Source organism: Myotis myotis, unplaced genomic scaffold (genome assembly GCF_014108235.1).
Source record: "Myotis myotis isolate mMyoMyo1 unplaced genomic scaffold, mMyoMyo1.p scaffold_m19_p_15, whole genome shotgun sequence".
Taxonomy (NCBI): Eukaryota; Metazoa; Chordata; class Mammalia; order Chiroptera; family Vespertilionidae; genus Myotis; species Myotis myotis.
In genome coordinates this window covers 18127438-18147211 of record NW_023416319.1, presented here as the reverse complement: position 1 = coordinate 18147211, position 19774 = coordinate 18127438, and the positions used below count along the sequence as shown (strand labels likewise).

Below are 19774 nucleotides of genomic sequence, written 5' to 3'. Positions count from 1 at the left end.
GAAATGAATGGGATAAAAGTAAAAGAATTATGAGATGTGCATAATCCCCCAGAGGATTTCAAATACACATCCAAAAATGCAGGGCATGCAATCTCTCTATGCAAACAGATTTCTTATATTAGAATTTCAGATATATTAAAATTTACTTACTACTCCATCTAGAACACATTGAGAGGCTGGTTTCCGCGGATCAAGAGAAATTCCCGTCTCTGAAAGAAGCTCTTGAGAAGCAGTATTTATTCCAGTTTCACGCTCAATACGAGACTGCAGTGAATGAAGACTTTCATCAGGTGGTAAAAGAAAAGAAATTATCTTTGCAGAAGTCATATTTAGGATGTGTACTATCTGTATATATAAGAAGAAAGAAAAATGATTATTAACCACCTGCTACATAAAAAATTCAGGGCAAGATAATAAAGGGAATATGAGCAAAAGGCATTATCTTTGTTCTATGCAAGGTTCAATCATTTTCCAAAGTGTAATCTCCTTCTATAATTATAAAATGACATGTGAAAACTCAAGAATTTACTTTTCTACTATAACAAATGTTAGTTCCAAGGAATAAAATTTCAAATTCTAGGGATGCACAAAGTCCTAGGAATGTACAAAACCCCCAATTTAAAAAGGCAACACTTACTTATTCTTAGAAACATTTCACAGACCTGGAAGGAAGCATTCCCATTTATGAAGTACCTAATAGATGCCAACCACAGAGTTAAGTGCTTTATGCTAATATAACATCCCATTAACTAGCTAAGTTATACTTAACATAACACCATGAATTAGATCTTCTAATCTCCATTCTGGCAGGAAAAAAAACAGAACTCTGAGGGATCACACAGCTGATAACTGACTACCTTAACATTGTCTCAGGAAATAATTATGATAGAAGAGATAGGTCTCTCTTTAAACAAGAAGTATTATTAGTCTTATTTTTCAGACTAGAGGCCCAGTGCACGGATTTGTCCAGGGTGTGTGCGGCCCGTCTCGCCCAGTTCCAATTGGCTGGACCCCAGCAGCAAGCTAATCTACCAGTCAGACCATCTGCCTCCTGGTGGTCAGTGCGTGTCATAGCGACTGGTCGAATGAACGGTCAGACATTTAGCATATTAGGTTTTTATTATATAGGATAAGGAAACCAAATCCCATAGCAGTGATATATCTTAAGGGCCCAAAGTTAGATTAAGAAAATATTCTTGAGAGGATAATGCTAAGTGAAATAAGCCAGTCAATGAAAGAAAAATACCACATGATCTCACTCATTTATGGATAATAAAGACCATTATAAACTGATGAACAAAAATGGATACAGAGGCAGAGCAGCATCGAACAGACTGTCAAACTACGGCAGGAAGGCCGGGGAGGGTTGGGGGGCGGGAGGGGGATAAGATATTGACCGAAGGATTTGTGTGCATGCATATGAGCATAGCCAATGGACGCAAGACACTGGGGGGTAGGGGAGGCCAGGGGACTGTCAAGGGAAGGGGAGAGGGGGAGGAAACATATGTAATACTCTTTGTAATACTTTAAGCAATAAAAAAAAAAGAAAAAGAAAATACTCTTACCTAAAGACCCACTGAAGGTAGGGGTAGCCTAATACAGGCCAACTAAGTGTGAAACTGAGTTAGGTGAGATAACCAAGAGTTAGAGGCCACAGAGTTAGAGGTCAGTATTTTTAACATGATTTTAAATCCTCTTCCTCCCACTGTCCTTAGATAAGCTATACAAAGTAATAGCTTTGTTTCTCCAATGCTTTATATTGACAGTGTACGGGGGTGGGAAAAGGGGTTAATAAGAATAAGAATAATTAGAAGTATAATAATTAATAAGGAAATGATATTACAAGAATAAACTCTGTTTCACGTACTCACAATTGTAAACTTATTTTTGCCCACCCCTGTAGATTAAAATTATATCTGCTGGAAATGCTTATTACAGAGGTAAAGCATTAACTTTCCTTTAATATATAATAACCCTTTATGTTTAAAAAAGGTAGAAAAGAGAAGGGAATCTTTAAAGTTGACTTGGTAGGCAAGGAAGAACTATGTTGGTTTCTTGGACAGGGAAATAAAAATGTATTTTTAAAAGATGAGATGGGCAGTTCATGCTGCATGGATTATAAAATGGGTTGAACTATAGAGGCATGTAAGGCAGGTAGAAACCTTTCTCACCAAACCAAGTCCAGACCTAAATGAATGAGGCCCCAATCTGAGGAAGGGGAAAATCCAAAAGATGCTTCAAAACAAAGACCACTTAAAAGTAAAACTGAGAAGGCTTACTAAAAAAATAAAAACACATCTACTCTAAAAAAATAATTTTCTTTTTCAAATAAGCATCAGGAAAAGACTATTAAAATATACTTAATACTAATTTTCCAAATAAACTTGTTAAATTTAATGCAAGTCTTCTGAAATACACCCCATTCATAAGAAACTAACCTTCAAATTCAGAATGTGATCCATTAATATAAAACATCTTGGCTGCTTCAAAGTAAGATCAATAGGTCCTCCTCTCTGCTGAGGATCCCAACTCAGCATCAACTGTAGCCAATTTTCCATAGGTTCTACTATTAAACTACAAAACATACAAAAAAGGGTGAAAATCCTTGTTCCAATATTCCTTTAGTACTGTAAAAAAGTTAATTTTATAGGTTGTCCATTTCCTTTCTCATTACTTGTCTGTACCATTTTGTATCTTACTTTCAAATAATTCATGAAATGGCCCAGCCAGAGTGGGTCAGTTGGTTGAACATCATCCTGGGCACCAAAAGGTTAACAATTCAATTCCCGGTCAGGGCACATGCCTGGGTTGTGGGTTCAATCCCTAGTTGGGATGCGTGCAGAATGCAACTGATCAATGTTTCTCTCTCTCTCTCATTCCTTGGTTAAGGCTAAAAAATAAATAAATAAAAATAGCCCTGGCTAGCATGGCTCAATGGTGAGAGCGCCAGCCTATGCACCAGAGGGTCACGGGTTCGATTCCCAGTCAAGGCACATACCTGGGTTGCAGGTCCTTCCTGGCTCCATTCGGGACATTTGCAGAAGGCAACCAATTGGTGTGTCTCTCTCACATCAGTGTTTCTCTCTCTCCTTTCTCCCTCCCCCCCCTCACCTCCCTCCCTCCCATCTCCCCTCTCCCCCTCCCTTCCACTCTGAAAATCAATGGAAAAAATATCCTTGGGTAAAAATAATAATAAAAATAAATAATTCATGAAATGATAGGGGACAAACTTTTTCCATAAAAAAACAACCCAGCCTGGCCATTGCAGCTCAATTGGTTGGAATGTTGTCCCGACCAGGTTCGATTCCTGGTCAGGGCACATATCCAAGTTGCAGGTTCAATCCCCAGTCACGGTGCATATGGAAGGCAACCGAATGTTTCTCTCTCACATCTATGTTTTTTTCTCTCCCCTTCTCTCTCTAAGAAAAAAAACAACAAACCAAAACCCGCATATGTAAGTTAGCTGCTGGCAACTCCAGAGGCAAGTCCAGTTCTTTTGTCCAAGGGACACATTTACTTCAGTATCCCAAGAGTCTTCTTAGCAACTAAGCCAATCAATTGAATGGCAGCAGTTATTGTTTCCACTAGACTTGTGCTGTCCAACATGGGAGCCACTAGTCACAAGTGGCTATTTGCATTTACACTGAAGTTAATTAAAATTAAACAAAATTTAAAATTTAGTTCTTCAATCATATCACTCACCTTTCAGTGCTCAAGAACCTAATGTGGTCAGCAAATATAAAACATTTCCATCATAGCAGAAAGTTCTACTGGATGATAATACTTGAAACAGACAATTCTACTGCCCTTTTACAACCCTGAAGAAACTGAGGTGAACTGAAATATACTTACCTACAAAGGCTATTTGGTTGAGGTAAATGACTACTAAACCGAACTTCTCCTGTCATCTCTTCACATGCAAATATACACTTTGGATCCTTCTTCTTAATTTTCTCATGCCTATAAAAAACAAAAGCTACCTCAGTAGACAACCTGACTCACAAAAAATCTCTAAGCTTTTTGCCATTTTATTCAATTATGCGTTTAAAAGGAAATTATACCACTTAAAGAGAGGAGAAAAAAAGCAAGTTACTGAAAATTTTCATTCACATTAAGCACACTGAAGTACTCTTCCATTTCTTACCAGGTAAATGGCTGCAGATGATGTAAAAAAGGCCTATATCCAGCAATACACTCAAATACCATGGTCCCAAAGCTCCAATAATCAACAGTAGCTGTATAAGGTTTATTCTCAAAGAGCTCTGGGGCCTTAAAAAGAAAAGAAATGCCTTAAATGTCATATTGTAAGAGAAAAGGAACTTTATTTTTGAACTACTATGTATATTTATGACCTTCATAAATAAGATAATTTGGAATACTTAAATTCAAAGAAACAATACATGTCTTACCAAATACTGCAATGTTCCCACAAAAGATGTACACAGACTTCCTTGATCAACATCTTTGGCATATCCCAGATCAATTATTTTATGTATAATCTACAAAATAATAAGCATTAAATGGTTGAGAAATTTGAAATGGAAAGGCAACAATGTCCTGATAAGGTTCTGGAGAGGGTGATGGTGAAGAGCTTGAGCTCTGGAATAACACAAATGTGATTCAGGCCTGAGCTCCACCACTTAGCTAGCCTTATGATCTTGATCAAGTTACCTAAAGGTCTCTTGATTCCCAAATAATATTACTAACAATCCCTACTTCACAAAACTGTTATTAGGATTCAAAGAAACAGCCCCCCAAAATAATTTAACACAGTGCCTATACATGACAAAAACTAAATATAGATTGGCTATCAATTTTTATTTTGGTATATTCAAAATAAACTTGATCCATTATACTGAAAGGCAAAGGTAAAGGTGATTTCCAAAGGAAGAAGCAGCATATCATCTTACAGTGGATCAGTGTGAGTAAATACCCACCTAACCTCAAAAATATGCTGAAGTCTTTGGATTCAAAAGAAGGGAAAGATAGTTGGTGCCAAGCACACATGAAAGCATCCTAAGGGAGGAAGCATCATCAAGGTTTCATCACTTCCAGCTGACCACCATCTTAACTAACCATAAGACCACACAATCCAATTCAAAGTTTAGAGCAGCCGTGGGCAAACTACAGCCCGTTTGAAATGAATAAAACTAAAAAAAAAAAAAGACTGTACCCTTTTATGTAATGATGTTCACTTTGAATTTATATTAGTTCACACAAACACTCCATCCATGCTTTTGTTCCGGCCCTCGGTCCAGTTTAAGAACCCATTGTGGCCCTCGAGTCAAAAAGTTTACCCACCCCTGGTTTAGAGTCTTGGCTTTACATCTTTATTGGTATGGAACTTCAGTGCTAACAGCAAACAAACGGCTCAAATTATTCTGATAAAAACAAATATTTCAGGAATCAATTCACAATTTTTGGTTCCTCTCAAGTTGACTCATTTAAGAATCTGAGAAATCAAGTTTTGATTTTTAATTAAATATAGAACTTAGGGATTTTGTGGAGAATGAGGTTTTTAAAAAAATATATAAAACATACTTAAATGTGTTTTTTTTCTTTAAGTAATGCAGACCCAGGATGCATGTGTGTGCTTTTTAATGTGCCTTGAAAGGATTAATAAATTATTTACTCACTGCCTACCATTTCTGCTAGATACTGTGCTGGAAAAATGGAAGTGAACAAGACAGGTGCAGTTCCTTCTCTAACGGAGCTACTGTGGCAGCAGAGGAGACAAACAACCACAGTTCAGTATAGTGAGGGCTGGGTAGAAAAAGAGCGCTATGGAAGGGCACCAAACTTCAAAGGCTAACTACCACAGGGATACTGTATTCAACTGTCAGTTTTCACCTACCTTTCCACCAACATCCTGAAGAACTATGTTTTCAGGTTTTAAATCACGATGTATAATTTTGTTTTCATGCAAATATCGGATCCCAGACCCTAAGTAAAATTTAAAATGTAATTTGAGGTAAGAGAAAACACTGAATTAAAAAAAATCATCTCATAATGTGTACTTCTCTAATGCTCAAATTTATAGGGACCATCATAACTACTCAATTAATATTACAGCAGTTAAGATTTTCTCCACAGAAAATCCAGTAATACTTAACAAATACTATAGAAATATGTTCATTTAATTTATGAGAATTAACATTAAAAAGAAATGGAAAAAGCAATTTAGAAAAACCCTATACTTATCCTTGTAGCCTTTCCCTCCCTTTTCAACTAAGCTTTGGCCTCCATGACCCAGGAAAAGAAGCAAAATGGAAATACATAGGGAAACATATTCTTGGCTTTTGAGCTTGCTCTAAGGGCCTATGTACTGATTATTTTAGGGATTTTTCAGGAATTATTGATTAAAAAGAGATATCACCCTAAGAGTTGACTTGACAACCTATTTAACAGATGTAATGCCACTGTTAAATGAAATTACTATGTTAATTAAGGAGGGAGAGAGAGCAAAATTAAATTAGGTCATATAACACCATTTTTGTCAGCAACTGGAGCATCTATTAGCCAAAAATTGACTCCTAACCAAAAACAAAACAAAAAATAAATATCCTAGTTTTAATTTAGCATCAACAATAACACTTAAAATTTTCTGATAATTTCTTATAGATGTTAAAATCTATGCTTTATAGTAGCATATAGAATCTTTTATGAACCAAGGTGGCATTAAATCATGATGGTATTTTTATATTGATTACATACCTATATCACTCAGTAAAGAAAGTATCTGGCTTTCTTTAAGTCCGCAGCAATTTTCTGGTTTGTTGAGTAGCTAAAGAAAATAAAAAAGGACTAAAAATGTATACTGTCAATGCTGCTGGGCAGTAACAGTGACATATTAATCACTATACTCTAAGAAAATATTCAAATAAGAAAATAAGTCATGATTAAGAAAATATAAGAAGGGGGAAAATTACCAAATCCATACAGAGAACATGTAAATTTCATGACAAGGCTTACAAGTAAAGATCAAGTATTTGAAATAAAAAAGGTTGAAAAATCTCACAGATATGTATATAAAAAATCCATATGGCAGATTTAAAAGAAGATGGGAAAGAAAGATTTGCAATACAAAAGAAAAAACTTTTTGAGGAAAGGTGTTGAGGGACTGGGAGAAAGAAGTGAAGGGATTAAGAAGTACAGATTGGTAATTATAAAATAGTCACAGGGATGTAAAGGAAAGCCTAGGGAATAGAGTCAATAATATTATGATAACTATGCATGATGGCAGTGGGGTACTGGAAATATCGAGGGGATTGTAAAGTATATAATTGTCTAACCACTATATTGTACATCTGAAACCAATATGAAACAATATTGAAAATAAGCTGTAATTGAAAAAATACACCTTCATTTTTATTTAAATTTTTTATTGTTGACACTACTGCAGATGTCCCCCATTTTCTCTCCTTTGCCCACCACCACTCAGCCTCCATCCCCTACTCCCTTGGCCCTCATCACACTACTATCTGTGTCCAAGGACTATGCATATATATTCTTTAGCGAATTCCTTTACCTTCCTTTATCCAGTCCTCTCCACCACCACCACCACCCCTCCCCCTCTGATATTTGTCAGTGTTTCATGTATCCATGCCTCTGGTTCCATAGCAGCATTATTTACAATAGACAAGATGGGGGGAGGGGGACTTTTTTATAAACACCTTAAACATTGATGTTTTAATCTAACACCACGAATATAGTCCCACCCCAGAAACACCATCACTAACAAAGGAATGCATGTTCTAAATCAGAGGTCAGCAAACATTCCCTGTAAAGAGACAGACAATAAATAGTTTAGGCTTTGAAGGCCAGTGGTATCTGTTACAACTACACAGCAGTGCCACTGCAGTTTACGGAAATTTATTCTAGATTATCATATTGAATGTGATTCAAACACTGTTAAAGTTTATGATTTACTATCTCATCATCTCAAAACATCCACACTACCTTCCGGAGATCTCCTCCAGAACAGTATTCCATTGCTAGAAGAGGTACATCATTAATCAAAAAATTCAGTTCCTCGGGAACATCACAGGCCTTTACAACATTGGAGTGGTTCAACCTAACAAAAAGGGGAAAAAATTATAATCAACTTTTTTTTCCAACAAAAAGGGAATGGGTTTGAAATGGTAGTTAACTGAGGGGCAGTGAGGAAAGAAAGGTTGGCATGATTTGTATAATTAAAAATTAGTAAATAAAAATACTATCACTATTACTACAATTATACTTCTATATGCAAAGTAGTAAGCACCTTAATATACATTAGCTCACTTACTTGTCATATAATTCTATTATGTGTAGAGTTATTAATAGTCTCATCACACAGGAGAAAACTAAAGCACAAATTGGCTAAGTAACATAAGATGACACAGCAAGTAGGTGGTCAAATAACGATTAAAATCTGGCAGTCTGACTCCAAAGCCTATATACCATGCTGCCTCTCCCATAATCACAGAATTACCCAGAGGTGAACACTATAAAAATTTTGGCAAATTGCCTTCCAGATTTTAATCCGTTGTGCACAAATATATTTTTCAATAAACACTGCATCACATTATACATTGTTTTCTAACATCTTTTTTTAACTTAAAATATATCATCCCAGCTGCCATCATCATCATCATCATCATCATCATCATCATCATCATCATGCAGTGGATCTCAAAACTGCAATAGATTCCCAGGTCTTAGGGACCTAAAGAAACAGAATCTCTATATGTAGAACCTGAAAGTTTATATTTTTACCAAGCTTTCCTGGCAATTCTGAGTTTGAAAAGCATTAAAGTGAATTGACAACAGATATCGAAGTCAGAAAGTGCTTATTTCAAAGCCAGAATCTCCTACCTACCAATTTTATGACTCTTTGAGCTTCAACTTCTTCATCTATAAAATAGCAATAATACCTAAATACAGGGGTTGCTGTGGTAACTAGAAGAATTATTTATGAAGCAGCTCGCATCCTACCCGTGAAGGTTTTAAAATATGTCCACTTCTCCCTTTAAGAGGTTAACTCCTCCCCTTGAGTGTGGGCTGTATTTAGTGACTCATTTCTAACAAATAGAATGTGGCAGAAAGGATGGAGCACAACTTCTGAGGAAAGATCTTAAGGGGTATGTCAGCTTTCATCTTGCTCCCTCTCAGATCATTCACTTTGGAGAAAGCTAGCTGCCATGTCATGAAGACATTTAAGTTTCCCTATAAAGAAGCCCATATAGTGAAAAACTGATGCCTCTAACCAATAGCCATATAAATGAGCCTGGACGTGGATACTCCAGCCCCACTCAAGCCTTTGGATGACTAAAACTCCACTCAGCATTCTGGGATGTTTCAGGAGAGATCTGCATTAAAACTATCAGTTAAGTCATCCCCAAATTCCTAAACCACAAAAATTGTGAAATTCTAAATGTTTGTTGTTTTAAGCTACTAAGTTTTGGGATAACTTTTATAAAGCAATAGATACACTATTTATCAAAACTAGGTGAAACTAAGAAATTAGAATAGTTATTGTTATTTAACTAGAAAGTTAAATAGATGAGCACTGCCCCAAGATCCAGAAGAAACATATTCTGTACTCATAGAGCTGAATCTGATAATACCTAGCTGACTTTTTAAACTAAATTAGTCATAATGTGATGTTGTTATTTGAAATAGAACACATCTACTTAATGAAAAATAGAAAAATATACTCCTAAAAAGATCCTATGAACAATGGATTCCTGGCCTCCTTCTCTATGATGTTCTCTGGCTGGGCTGCAGAACTCGAGAAATATAAGTCAAGTATACTTACTTTTTCATGATCTGGATTTCATGGCACCACCGTTCTCTGTTTTTGGTACTCAGCTCTAGGCGACAAGACTTAATTGCTATTTTGAGATCAAGTTCCTACCAAAATAGAAAATCAACAGAAAATAATACAAATTAGGTTCCTGTGCAGACTTACTTGCTATCAAAGAAATACCAACCTGGGGAAACAAAATTGTTTAGCTTAGCTCTCTTGAATTAATGCTTTTACTAGGTAAAACATGAGAACCAATGCTTTAAAACTGAGCAAACACACCAAAGCACACAAGCAAAGTGACTGATGTTGATCCTATAACAGGTCTCTTCAGAACACTGTCTCATAATATATTGCTAGAAAATGCAAAGACCCTATCTCCCCATCAAACCCCTCTTTGGGCTTAGCCTAGACAGCTAATAAGGCACCAGCCTCTAGCAGAACTAGAATGAAGAGGATAACTCAGGGCTTCCTGGCCTCCATACCAAGTTTTAATATGACCAAACCTAATACAAAAAACTCCAAATTAGTTCCTGCTTTCTTTGCATTTCAAATGACATAAAAAATCCTAACAATAACTACTTCTATTTCATATTTATAAAATGAACCTAACAGCTCTTGCTTATGGTTAGTAATTTACCCAAGTCAGACTAAAATTAAACCCAACCTAATGTGCATTACAGGAAATAGCCAGACTTCATCACATTCTGGCAACAAAAATAATGCAGCCCAGGAACAGCAGTCGGGACCAAACAGGAGGAAAGAAAATATATAGATGAAGAAGCAAGACATAACTTGTATGCGATAGTCTAAATGGGGGTGAGGAGTGGAAGGTGAGAGGCAGAAGCTAGAGATAAGATAGTAGATGTATGGAGAGAGAAGACAGGAACTAAAACTATAGTCTAACTTAGTGGTTCCCAATGTGGGGCACACGCCCCACAGGGGGGCAATTTGATTTTTAAGGGGGGCAATTTGAGAATGTTATTAACATTGAATTTTTTGCATTTCTTATGGTTCTAGGGGCCTCACATACAGTATGTAAATATATATTGTGACATATTTATGCATTTCAGTTCTCAATTATGTTTTAAAACTTTACTTGCTATTTTTTTATATCCCTTCATTTTTTTTTTTTTTAACAATTTCTTAGTGAATTCTTCTTCCGCACTTCAACTGACCTTTTGTACTTTTACTTTTCTCTTTCAAGGATACCATGTTCTCTGTTTAGATCAAGTTAATGGCCTTTTAGGCTTCCTCCACATGAATAGGAGTTCACTTGTTGATAATAAGAATTGTATGTCATGGGGGAGGGGGGTAGGCATCAGGATTTTAGAGATGCTTATATAGGGCATGATCAGTAAAAGGTTGGGAACCACTGGTCCAGCCCAACCACAGTCCACATGCCTTTCAGCCTTTCTTTTGTTTTAATCAGGTACCTTACTGCAGCCAGGTCCCAAGTAAGCTTTTACCACCATGGAAATAATTTGGTACAAACATAAACATTAAACCCAGATTCTCATATGACTGAGGCAGGAAGCTATCTATTTCAAAAAGATCCCATTCTGTAAGATCCTTCAACTCCTTAGCTTCTATTTCACCTACTCGTAAATGCCTTCCTCACTCTACCTTTTCACAAAGAATGTTTGGTGGAAAGTTTATAGATGTCTAGCAAAAAATATAAAAAAAGTTCTGTTTAAAAAAATGGGAATATTCCAGAGACAGATAGTGATGGTTGTACAACAATGTAAATGTACTTACTGCCACATAACTGTACACTTAAAAATGGTTAAAATGGTAAATACTAAATTAAATTAGTTTCTTTACTATAGGAATTCTGAGAACTTTTAATATGCTAATGTGGATTATGACTCTCCAAATGAAGGATTATACACCGAGTGGCCAGAATATTATGACCACCTGACGTTTGTAGGCAGATTAGCCGTACACTGCATCGTATGGGATATGGAAGCCGAAGGCCTGTTAACACCTTTGCTGTCTGCAGTTACCAAGATAAAATGTCTCCAATTCGCACAGGAACACAAGGATTGGCCAGGGGTCCTCAAACTACGGCCCGTGGGTCACATGCGGCCCGCCGAAAACATTTATCCGGCCCGCCGGGTGTTTTTGCCATCGCTGCCTGTCCTGCTTAGCAGCCAACTCGTCCCGGGCCCGCAGTGCACATGTGTGGAATGTCTGAGGGACAGTGAACTGTCCCCCTGTTTAAAAAGTTTGAGGACCTCTGCATTGGACAGTCGAGCATTGGAAAAAAGTCATGTGGTCCGATGAATCACGTTTCCAGTTGCATCATGCAGATGGCAGAGCGAGAATTTGGCAGAAACAGCATGAAAGCATGCATCCCACATGCATAAGTACACCCTTCAAGCTAGTGGGGGCAGTGTTATGGTTTGGGGCATGTTTTCCTGGCATGATTTGGGCCCTTTAATTCGTGTGGAACAACGTCTGAATAGCATAATATACCCAAGTATCGTTGCTAATCAAGTTCATCCTATCATGTTGATGGCCTACGTATCCCAATGGAGATGGCTTCTTCCAACAAGACAATGGCCATGCCACGCTACTTGTATTGTGAAGGAGTGGTTTACCTTGCTTAGTGGCCCCCACAATCACCAGATCTCAATCCAATTGAGCATTTGTGGGACGAAGTTAAAAGAGCCATCAGGCAGCTGGTTCCACAACCATCAAATCTCACAGAACTGGACAGTGCTATTCATCAGGCAGGTGTCAGATTCCTCGCATCACCTTTCAACATCTCGTGGAGTCAATGCCAAGAAGAATCGCCGCAGTATTGAAGGCAAAAGGTGGCCCAACGAAGTATTGATGGGGTGGTCATAATAATCTGGCCACTCAGTGTATATGCAGCATTTACCCAATGTATTTGACCACAGTACCCTTTTTCCAAAGTGTTTCATGGGATTAGTTTTTCCAAACACACTTGAGAAGTGTTGCCCTATTCCCTAACAAGTGTTCTTTGATTACTTTGCCATTCTTCCATTATTACATCGTTAATAGGTAATCACAGTGCCCTTAAAAGTGTTTCTGTGTCTACCATTCACACTAGACTGGAAATCTCCTTGAGGGAAGAAAATACTGTTTTTGATGACTTGGATACCAGCAGCCTCCAGCACAGTAATCAGCTAAATAAACTATCTCAAGTCCTTTTCTCTTCCTCATTATGATTTAAGAGGTGTAGACAAAATACTGAGATGTGGCTTCTACTAAAACACAAGGATCTTGAAAGCTGTAAATGCAAATTGTAAGTCAGGCTTGGAAAAGCAATGATGCTGCTTCCACATCTTATGACAGGGTATTTATTCTTCTTTTTTAAAAGAAATATTTTTATTAATTTTTTTTAGAGAGAGAGAGAGGAAGGGAGAGGGAGAGATAAGAAACATTAAAGGCCCTAGCTGGTTTGGCTCAGAACACATGATTTGTTGGCCTGTGGACTAAAGGGTCCCAGGTTCGATTACCATCAAGGGCACATGCCTGGGTTGCGGGCTCGACCCCCAACAGGGGGTGTGAAGGAGGCAACCAAGCAATGATTCTCTGTCATCATTGATGTTTCTATCTCTCTCTCCCTCTCCTTTCCTCTCTGAAATCAATAAAAATATATTTAAAAAAAAAAAAAGAAACATTGAAGAGAGAGAAACATCATTGATCGGCTGCCTTCTGCACGCCCCCCACAGGGGATCGAGCTGGCAACCCAGGCATGTGCCCTGACCATGACCAAGGAATTAAAATGAAGCATAGTAACCTTCATCTTGGGTAAAAACTGCTGTTTAAAATTTTAACCCTGCTGAAACTGGCTATAATGATCAACTGAACGCTGCCTCCTTGTCATTCCCTCTTCGCCGACTCCGTCCACACCTTTGGGAACCTCTGGACCTTCTGGGGTAGGACCCCGACAAGAGAGAATCATTGATTGGCTGTCTCCACCCTGTGGATCAAGCCTGCAACCCTGGCATGTGCTCTTGACTGGGTTTGAACCTTGACCCTTCAGTCTACAGGCAGACGCTCTATCTACTGAGCCAAACCAGCTAGGGCTGCCTCCCTTCCTCCCTTCCTCCCTTCCTCCCTTCCTCCCTTCCTCCCTTCCTCCCTTCCTCCCTTCCTCCCTTCCTCCCTTCCTCCCTTCCTCCCTTCCTCCCTTCCTCCTCCCTTCCTCCCTTCCTCCTCCTCCCTTCCTCCCTCCCTCCCTCCCTCCCTCCCTCCCTCCCATTTTACAAGATGTTTATTAAAACTGGGGAAGTGAAACAGGAAAGGGCTGGGAACATGAGCCTAGTAGACTGTGCTGTTTTGGCTCACTAAGAAATCTGAGTACAGGGATCCTGGGGTACAGGTTCAGGGAGTTTGCCTGGGATGAACTGCCAATGCCCATAGGTGCCCTGGTTGCAAGCCTTGTGGGGTCTTAACAGAGTTTAGGAGATGCCTGCCTTTGAGGAAAGATGGGGAGGAGGGTGGCGCAGGCATGCTCCTGGGAGGGAGAGTATATCTGCATTAATTCTTACTCCAGTATAAGTGATGTAGGTTTAGCAATTAACCTATTTAATCACCACTTTACTAATTTATTCAAATTAGTTTTAATTTTGTATTTGTGTTCACATCATTTACTTGTGACCTTGACCTTAACCAGTTTTAGATTTGGAGCTCTTAGTTTCCCTTTTCTCTAAATTCTTTGTATTCCATTTTATTCAAATGTCTTTGTAGGTGCTCAATGACACCAACATATATTTAACATCCTAAAATGATAAGTAAAATTTGAAGCAATGTACATTAAAAAAATAATAATAATAAAAAAATAATAATAAAATAAAATGAAATTTTAACCCTGCTATTCTGGCTTCTGTAAACATTTGCTTGCTTAAATAATAGGGAAAATAAGACTACTCCCCATTCCAGAGAAGCCATAAACTATGTCCCAGACAGGGTTGTCAGTGCTGGCGCCAGGCCAGGCCTTGAGATATGGCCTCACAGCCCTATCCTAGCACACAGGACTTTTTCTCAGAAGGTCTGGAAGTCTTATTCCAAATTTGGAAAACAAAGAGCTGAAAAACATATAAAGAGGAAAGACTTCTACCATATTGGGCCCAGAATTTGAGAAGCAAGATTTTCCTCTGGGCCTGCTAGCGCTAGCAAACAGGACTCCAAATAAATTTGGCTTATTGATTAAGGCGTCTTCTGATTTACAATTTAACAAAACCAGCAGCCTCTTGGTTCCTGGGTTGATGCTCAACTGCTGAGCTAAATCAGCCAGGCTCTTCTCTTCTTAATACAGGTTCAGCTGTCAAATGTCCCAGTTTGGGGGAAGTCCACTCTGGACACCCAGACAGTTCCTGAGAAATTTCTAAGATTTTAGAGGACTCAAATCTCTTCCATTTAAAAAGTGATAAATTCCATAGAGACAGAAAGTAGAATGTTGGTTGACAGGGGTTCCAGGAATGAAGAAATGGGTAGTTACTGTTTAATGGGTACAGAGTTTCAGTTTCAGAAGATGAAAAAGTTCTGAAAATGAATGGTGGTGATGACTGCACAACAATGTACTTAATGCCACTGAACTGTACACTTAACATGGCAAACTTTATGTCATATATATTTTATTAATTTTTAAGTGGTATATTCATCCACCCTCAGCCAAGGACCAAGAAAAGCAGCCAAGAAGCATGCCAGCATGCATACAATTTTTTCTGATGGTCAGGCTTTGATAAAAAGGCCACAGTCAACATCCACTGGAAGTACTTGGCTTCCCCCTCTTTTCTCTTTGAGTGCCTTTATGTCCTCTCTGATGGCGAGAATTGCTAAATTTACTAGTTAGTTGCCTGACTGTCAAAGTACTTAATGTCTTAGTCCTCACCTTCCAGTCTCCCTCTCTCCAAGATCTCCTCCTATGCTCTATCTGGAAACAAACCTCACAAAATTTTCTCAGTTCTATCAGTGACATTTGTCATTGTAACTGCCACACAAACGTGCCTATCCCTACCAGGTACACTTCCATCTCCCCTACTTCCCACCCTATATTATGAGCTCTCTACCCACAACCATATGTCTTAAGACAACAAATCATGAGACACACACACAAAAAAGGCAATCAATCATGATTTGTTCTCTTGAACTCACTTCTCCATTCACAGGCCAATTGCAAGCATTTTAGTAATATCTTAACTGCTCATCTTGAGCCATACATTTTTCCACTCAGATTTATCTTTCATACAAAAAAGATATCTTCTGAGAACACTTTTATCTTGCATTTCCTTGTTTAATGTCAATTAATGATGATGACGATACCAACAACACCGCAGCAGCAGGAGCTAACATTTAAGGGCTCATCATGGGCCGAAACTGTACTTAGCTTTACACACATTATCTTATTTAACACTCGAACAGACTCACACACATTGTTGTAACCGTTTTTACAGATGCCCAAACAAAGGGTGTATGGCAGGGGTCATTAGTCCAGGGTCTATACATCACAAAGGTCTGTGGATGTCTTTCAGGAAAGCATGAACTTCCTCAAATGGCAATGCATAAGGTTGCGTGGATGTGCCTCTGTGCATTTTTTCTGGGAAAATGGTTCTGTTTTTATAGGTGCATCAAAAGGTCACACATGATTATTAACTGCTGCTACATTGGTGAGACATTTTTTATTAAATCAATGCAAAATTCCCAAGTCGGATGTTAGCGGTCTTCCATCCTCAATCCATCTCCTTCCCCTGGTGAAACCACGATCATTTTCAACAGTGGCTCCTCATACTGCTCCCCACCTGGAACCCACTCCCGATCGCAAAGCCGATCGATGATCGCAAAGCCGATCGATGTTTCCAAAAGCTTAACTGTGCCCCCCCCCCCCCCATGAAGCCTTCCTTGTCGGCTCCAGCCCCACTGACATCGCGTGGCCTCCAAGCACACACAGGCACACACACACATTCCAGCAGGAAGCCCCTCTCCATTCACAGGGGCACACACACAGTTCACTGTCACACTCGGAAACACCCTGCCCCATCTTGACACTTACGCTATGAATTCTCCCTAATCGTTCTCACACACGCACACCTAGGACCTCAGTCACCTAGCTCACAATCTCTCTCTCTCTTCCCCCCCCCCCCTCTTTCTCTCACACGCTCACAATCTCTCTCTCTCTCTCTCTCTCTCTCTTACACACACACACACACACACACACACAGGCTCACAATCTCTCTCTCTCACACACACACACAGGCTCACAATCTCTCTGTTTCTCTCTCTCTCTCTCTCTCTCTCTCACACACACACACACACACACACACACACACACACACACAAACACACGCGCGCTCCCTGGCCCACAGTACTGCCCAAGGTCTCACCGACAATCTTTCACAAACTGACAGCCGCGGGGTTCCACAGACGCTCAGACAAACCCCCGCCGCCGCCGCTCCCTCGCGCGCCCCGCCTCACCCGGTGCTGGTAGAGGCAGACGTTTCCGAAGCCGCCGGTGCCCAGCCGCTCCCGCATCTCCCAGGGCCCGCCCGCGCCCGGCCGCAGCCCCGGGGGCCGCTCCATGGGGCGGGAGGGCGAGCGGCCTCGGGTTCCACCGCTGTTCCAAGGCCGGTTCCGGGCCGCGGAGGCTCGCGCGTCTCTCTTCTCGCGATATCGACGCGTCACTTCCGGTAACTGCCACAGGGAAAGCCCCGCCCACGTTCCCCTCGGGAGCCGCCGCTAACCAGCGGGAGTGAAGGTGGGGAGGCAAGGAGGGCGCTTGGCAGCCGGTGAGTACCCCGGACGTTTGCCTAGCAGAGAGAACCCACATTTCTTTTTCCAGCCTCCAAACGTGTAAGATCTCTCCAGGCCAGTCTGTCCGTCTTGGCCTGCTAACCTCACATCGTCTCCACCCGTCTGCCCATCACCTTCACAGCTCTGCCGTCTGTTCGGCAACCAGTCACCCGCTGAGCTGGCACTGGCCAAGGCCGTCAGTGATTTAAATATTGCGGAATCTGAAAACTAGAAAGAATCCTGCGCCAACAGGCCCACTGATGCATGAGCCTTCACGGTTCACCTTTTTTAAAATTAAATGATTAATCATCTTCCATAGACTAGTCAGGCTCAGCTCTTCTGCGGGACTTCTATACTGTCCCAGGATATCCCCTGTAAACCCCAACGATTCCAGGATGTGATGCGGTTCCAGAGTAAAGAATGTTGCTTCTGACTTAAGGAGCTTTTCCCCAAACGCCTCACAGAGCTTGCTGTCAAGTTATGGGTTTGCCAGTGCCCTAGTTTCTCACGGTGTGTCATGCGTGATCCAGGGTGCAGAAGCAAGCTTCGGGAATACTGTTGGTGCAAGAGGAAGTGCTTCCAGTGGCGGATTGTTTTAGCATAAGGGAACCAGCTCCCCATTTTTGCTTTGAGTGGGTCATACACTCCCATAATTGGGGCAGCTCCTTAATCACTTCAGGTATGACAATCAGCATGGAATCAAATTCTCTGAAGAAATCAGTTGCGTTGAGTCTCCTTTGAGATCATGTACTCTTGGACTGTCATTTGCACAGCTCGGCCTATGAACTCAGTACTTGAAATTCCTACTGACACTTTGTGACACACGGTTGTGCCACCACAGATGTAAGATGTTTAAAGGTGGGTACACTGTTGGCACCACAGTGTTTTGAAAGCACCGAATCTGCGTCTGGTAGAGCAAATGTGTCTCTTGTCACCAAAATCCTTGAATAGTGCAATCAGATTGTTGAGCATTGCATGATACAAAGCAAGTCGTGTTATAGTTCATCAGTAACATGTATGGTATTGGAAATTCTGGTTTCCCATGTGCTTGGTAGCCATGGAGCTGGAGTATCAGACTTGGAGGTGATTGCAAATGGCACTTCTAATACATACCTTAGAGCTGGGCAGTCTGCACTGATGACTGATGTAGATTGTACTAATAGTATGAGGCCTTCGTTTGCTAGGTGTACAACATATCTAGCACTGGAGTGTCGGACCTCCACAGGTGTGGCTGAAATCTAATTATCACTTGGAAGAGCCAGGGAGACATGCTGAGGACCTGAGGACTCTGATGATTGGGCTGACCCTGATCTTTGCAGGAACCTGGTTTCCTATAGCTCACTCTTTGCACATCCCCATTTACATGGATATTCCATAGGTTTGTGTGTTTTTTTAACTCCTGGGCTGATTGATGGGCTCCATAAATTCAAGTTTGCCCATCTGTTTTTTCGTGCATAAAATGGAGGTAATAGTACCTACCTCACAGATATTTTGAGGATTAAATGAAATAGTGTCTAGGCCACAAGCGCCCAATATATAGGGCAATTCCTTTTCTTTTAGCTCTCAAGATATGGCATTCTCCTGTAAAGTTGGATTCTGCTCCTTCTCCATATACTTGTTGGGTCACTACTTCCAAGGTAGTATTCACTGTATCTTATTTTCATCCATTCTCATAATTTCACTTGTGGCCAATACCCTGATGAGCCCCAAAGCCCTATAACCAATCTAGATCTCCATGAGTTTATAACTATCCAACAGCACACCAAAACTTAACATATGTAAAGCAGAACTCTTCTTAAATCTGTTCCTTATCTTCCTAATTAGACTATAAATTCTGGGACAACAGAGACCATGTTAGGACATGGCTATACTCCTAGAGCTTAGAAAAATGCCTGGCACATAGGAGTTAAGTATTTGCTGAAAGAATGAATAAGCTTTTTTATATCAGTAACATGAATGCTATAAGAAAAATGGCAAAGGCCCTTTTGGGTCCCTTCTCCATCCTAAAATGCTCAAGGAGAAGCCACCTGTGAGATCCTGGGATAACAGCTGGGCCTAAAGCCCTGATACCTCCTATTAGACACACACCCTACTTCATTTCAATGGTTATAGATAACATAAAGATAAGGCACCTCCCAAGCATAGAAAAGTATCTGGATTTTATTTGATAATTTCAGTGTTTTTGAAAATATTGATAAACAAAAGCTGTACTTGGAGTTGGGT

At 40.0% G+C, this 19774-nt stretch overlaps 1 protein-coding gene across 9 annotated transcripts in view; it reads right to left on the bottom strand.

The window, feature by feature from the left end:
• Window positions 1-17729, bottom strand: part of CHUK (component of inhibitor of nuclear factor kappa B kinase complex) — a 35397-nt gene extending 17668 nt beyond the window's left edge. For 3 of the 9 annotated variants that reach the window (XR_004972156.1, XR_004972157.1, XM_036336323.1), the window contains exons 1-10: window positions 17237-17727; window positions 9800-9894; window positions 7960-8074; window positions 6715-6784; window positions 5855-5943; window positions 4410-4499; window positions 4145-4269; window positions 3853-3960; window positions 2439-2574; window positions 151-345 (exon numbers count right to left, since the gene is read on the bottom strand). Coding sequence is in view for 6 of the 9 variants with exons in the window: in XM_036336323.1 (XP_036192216.1) it covers window positions 151-345; window positions 2439-2574; window positions 3853-3960; window positions 4145-4269; window positions 4410-4499; window positions 5855-5943; window positions 6715-6784; window positions 7960-8074; window positions 9800-9894; window positions 17237-17341 (1128 nt within the window). In the remaining 3 variants the exon portion in view is untranslated. The other 6 variants (XM_036336322.1, XM_036336321.1, XR_004972155.1 and 3 more) reach the window with 6 other exon arrangements.
• Window positions 17730-19774: the final 2045 nt, after the last annotated feature.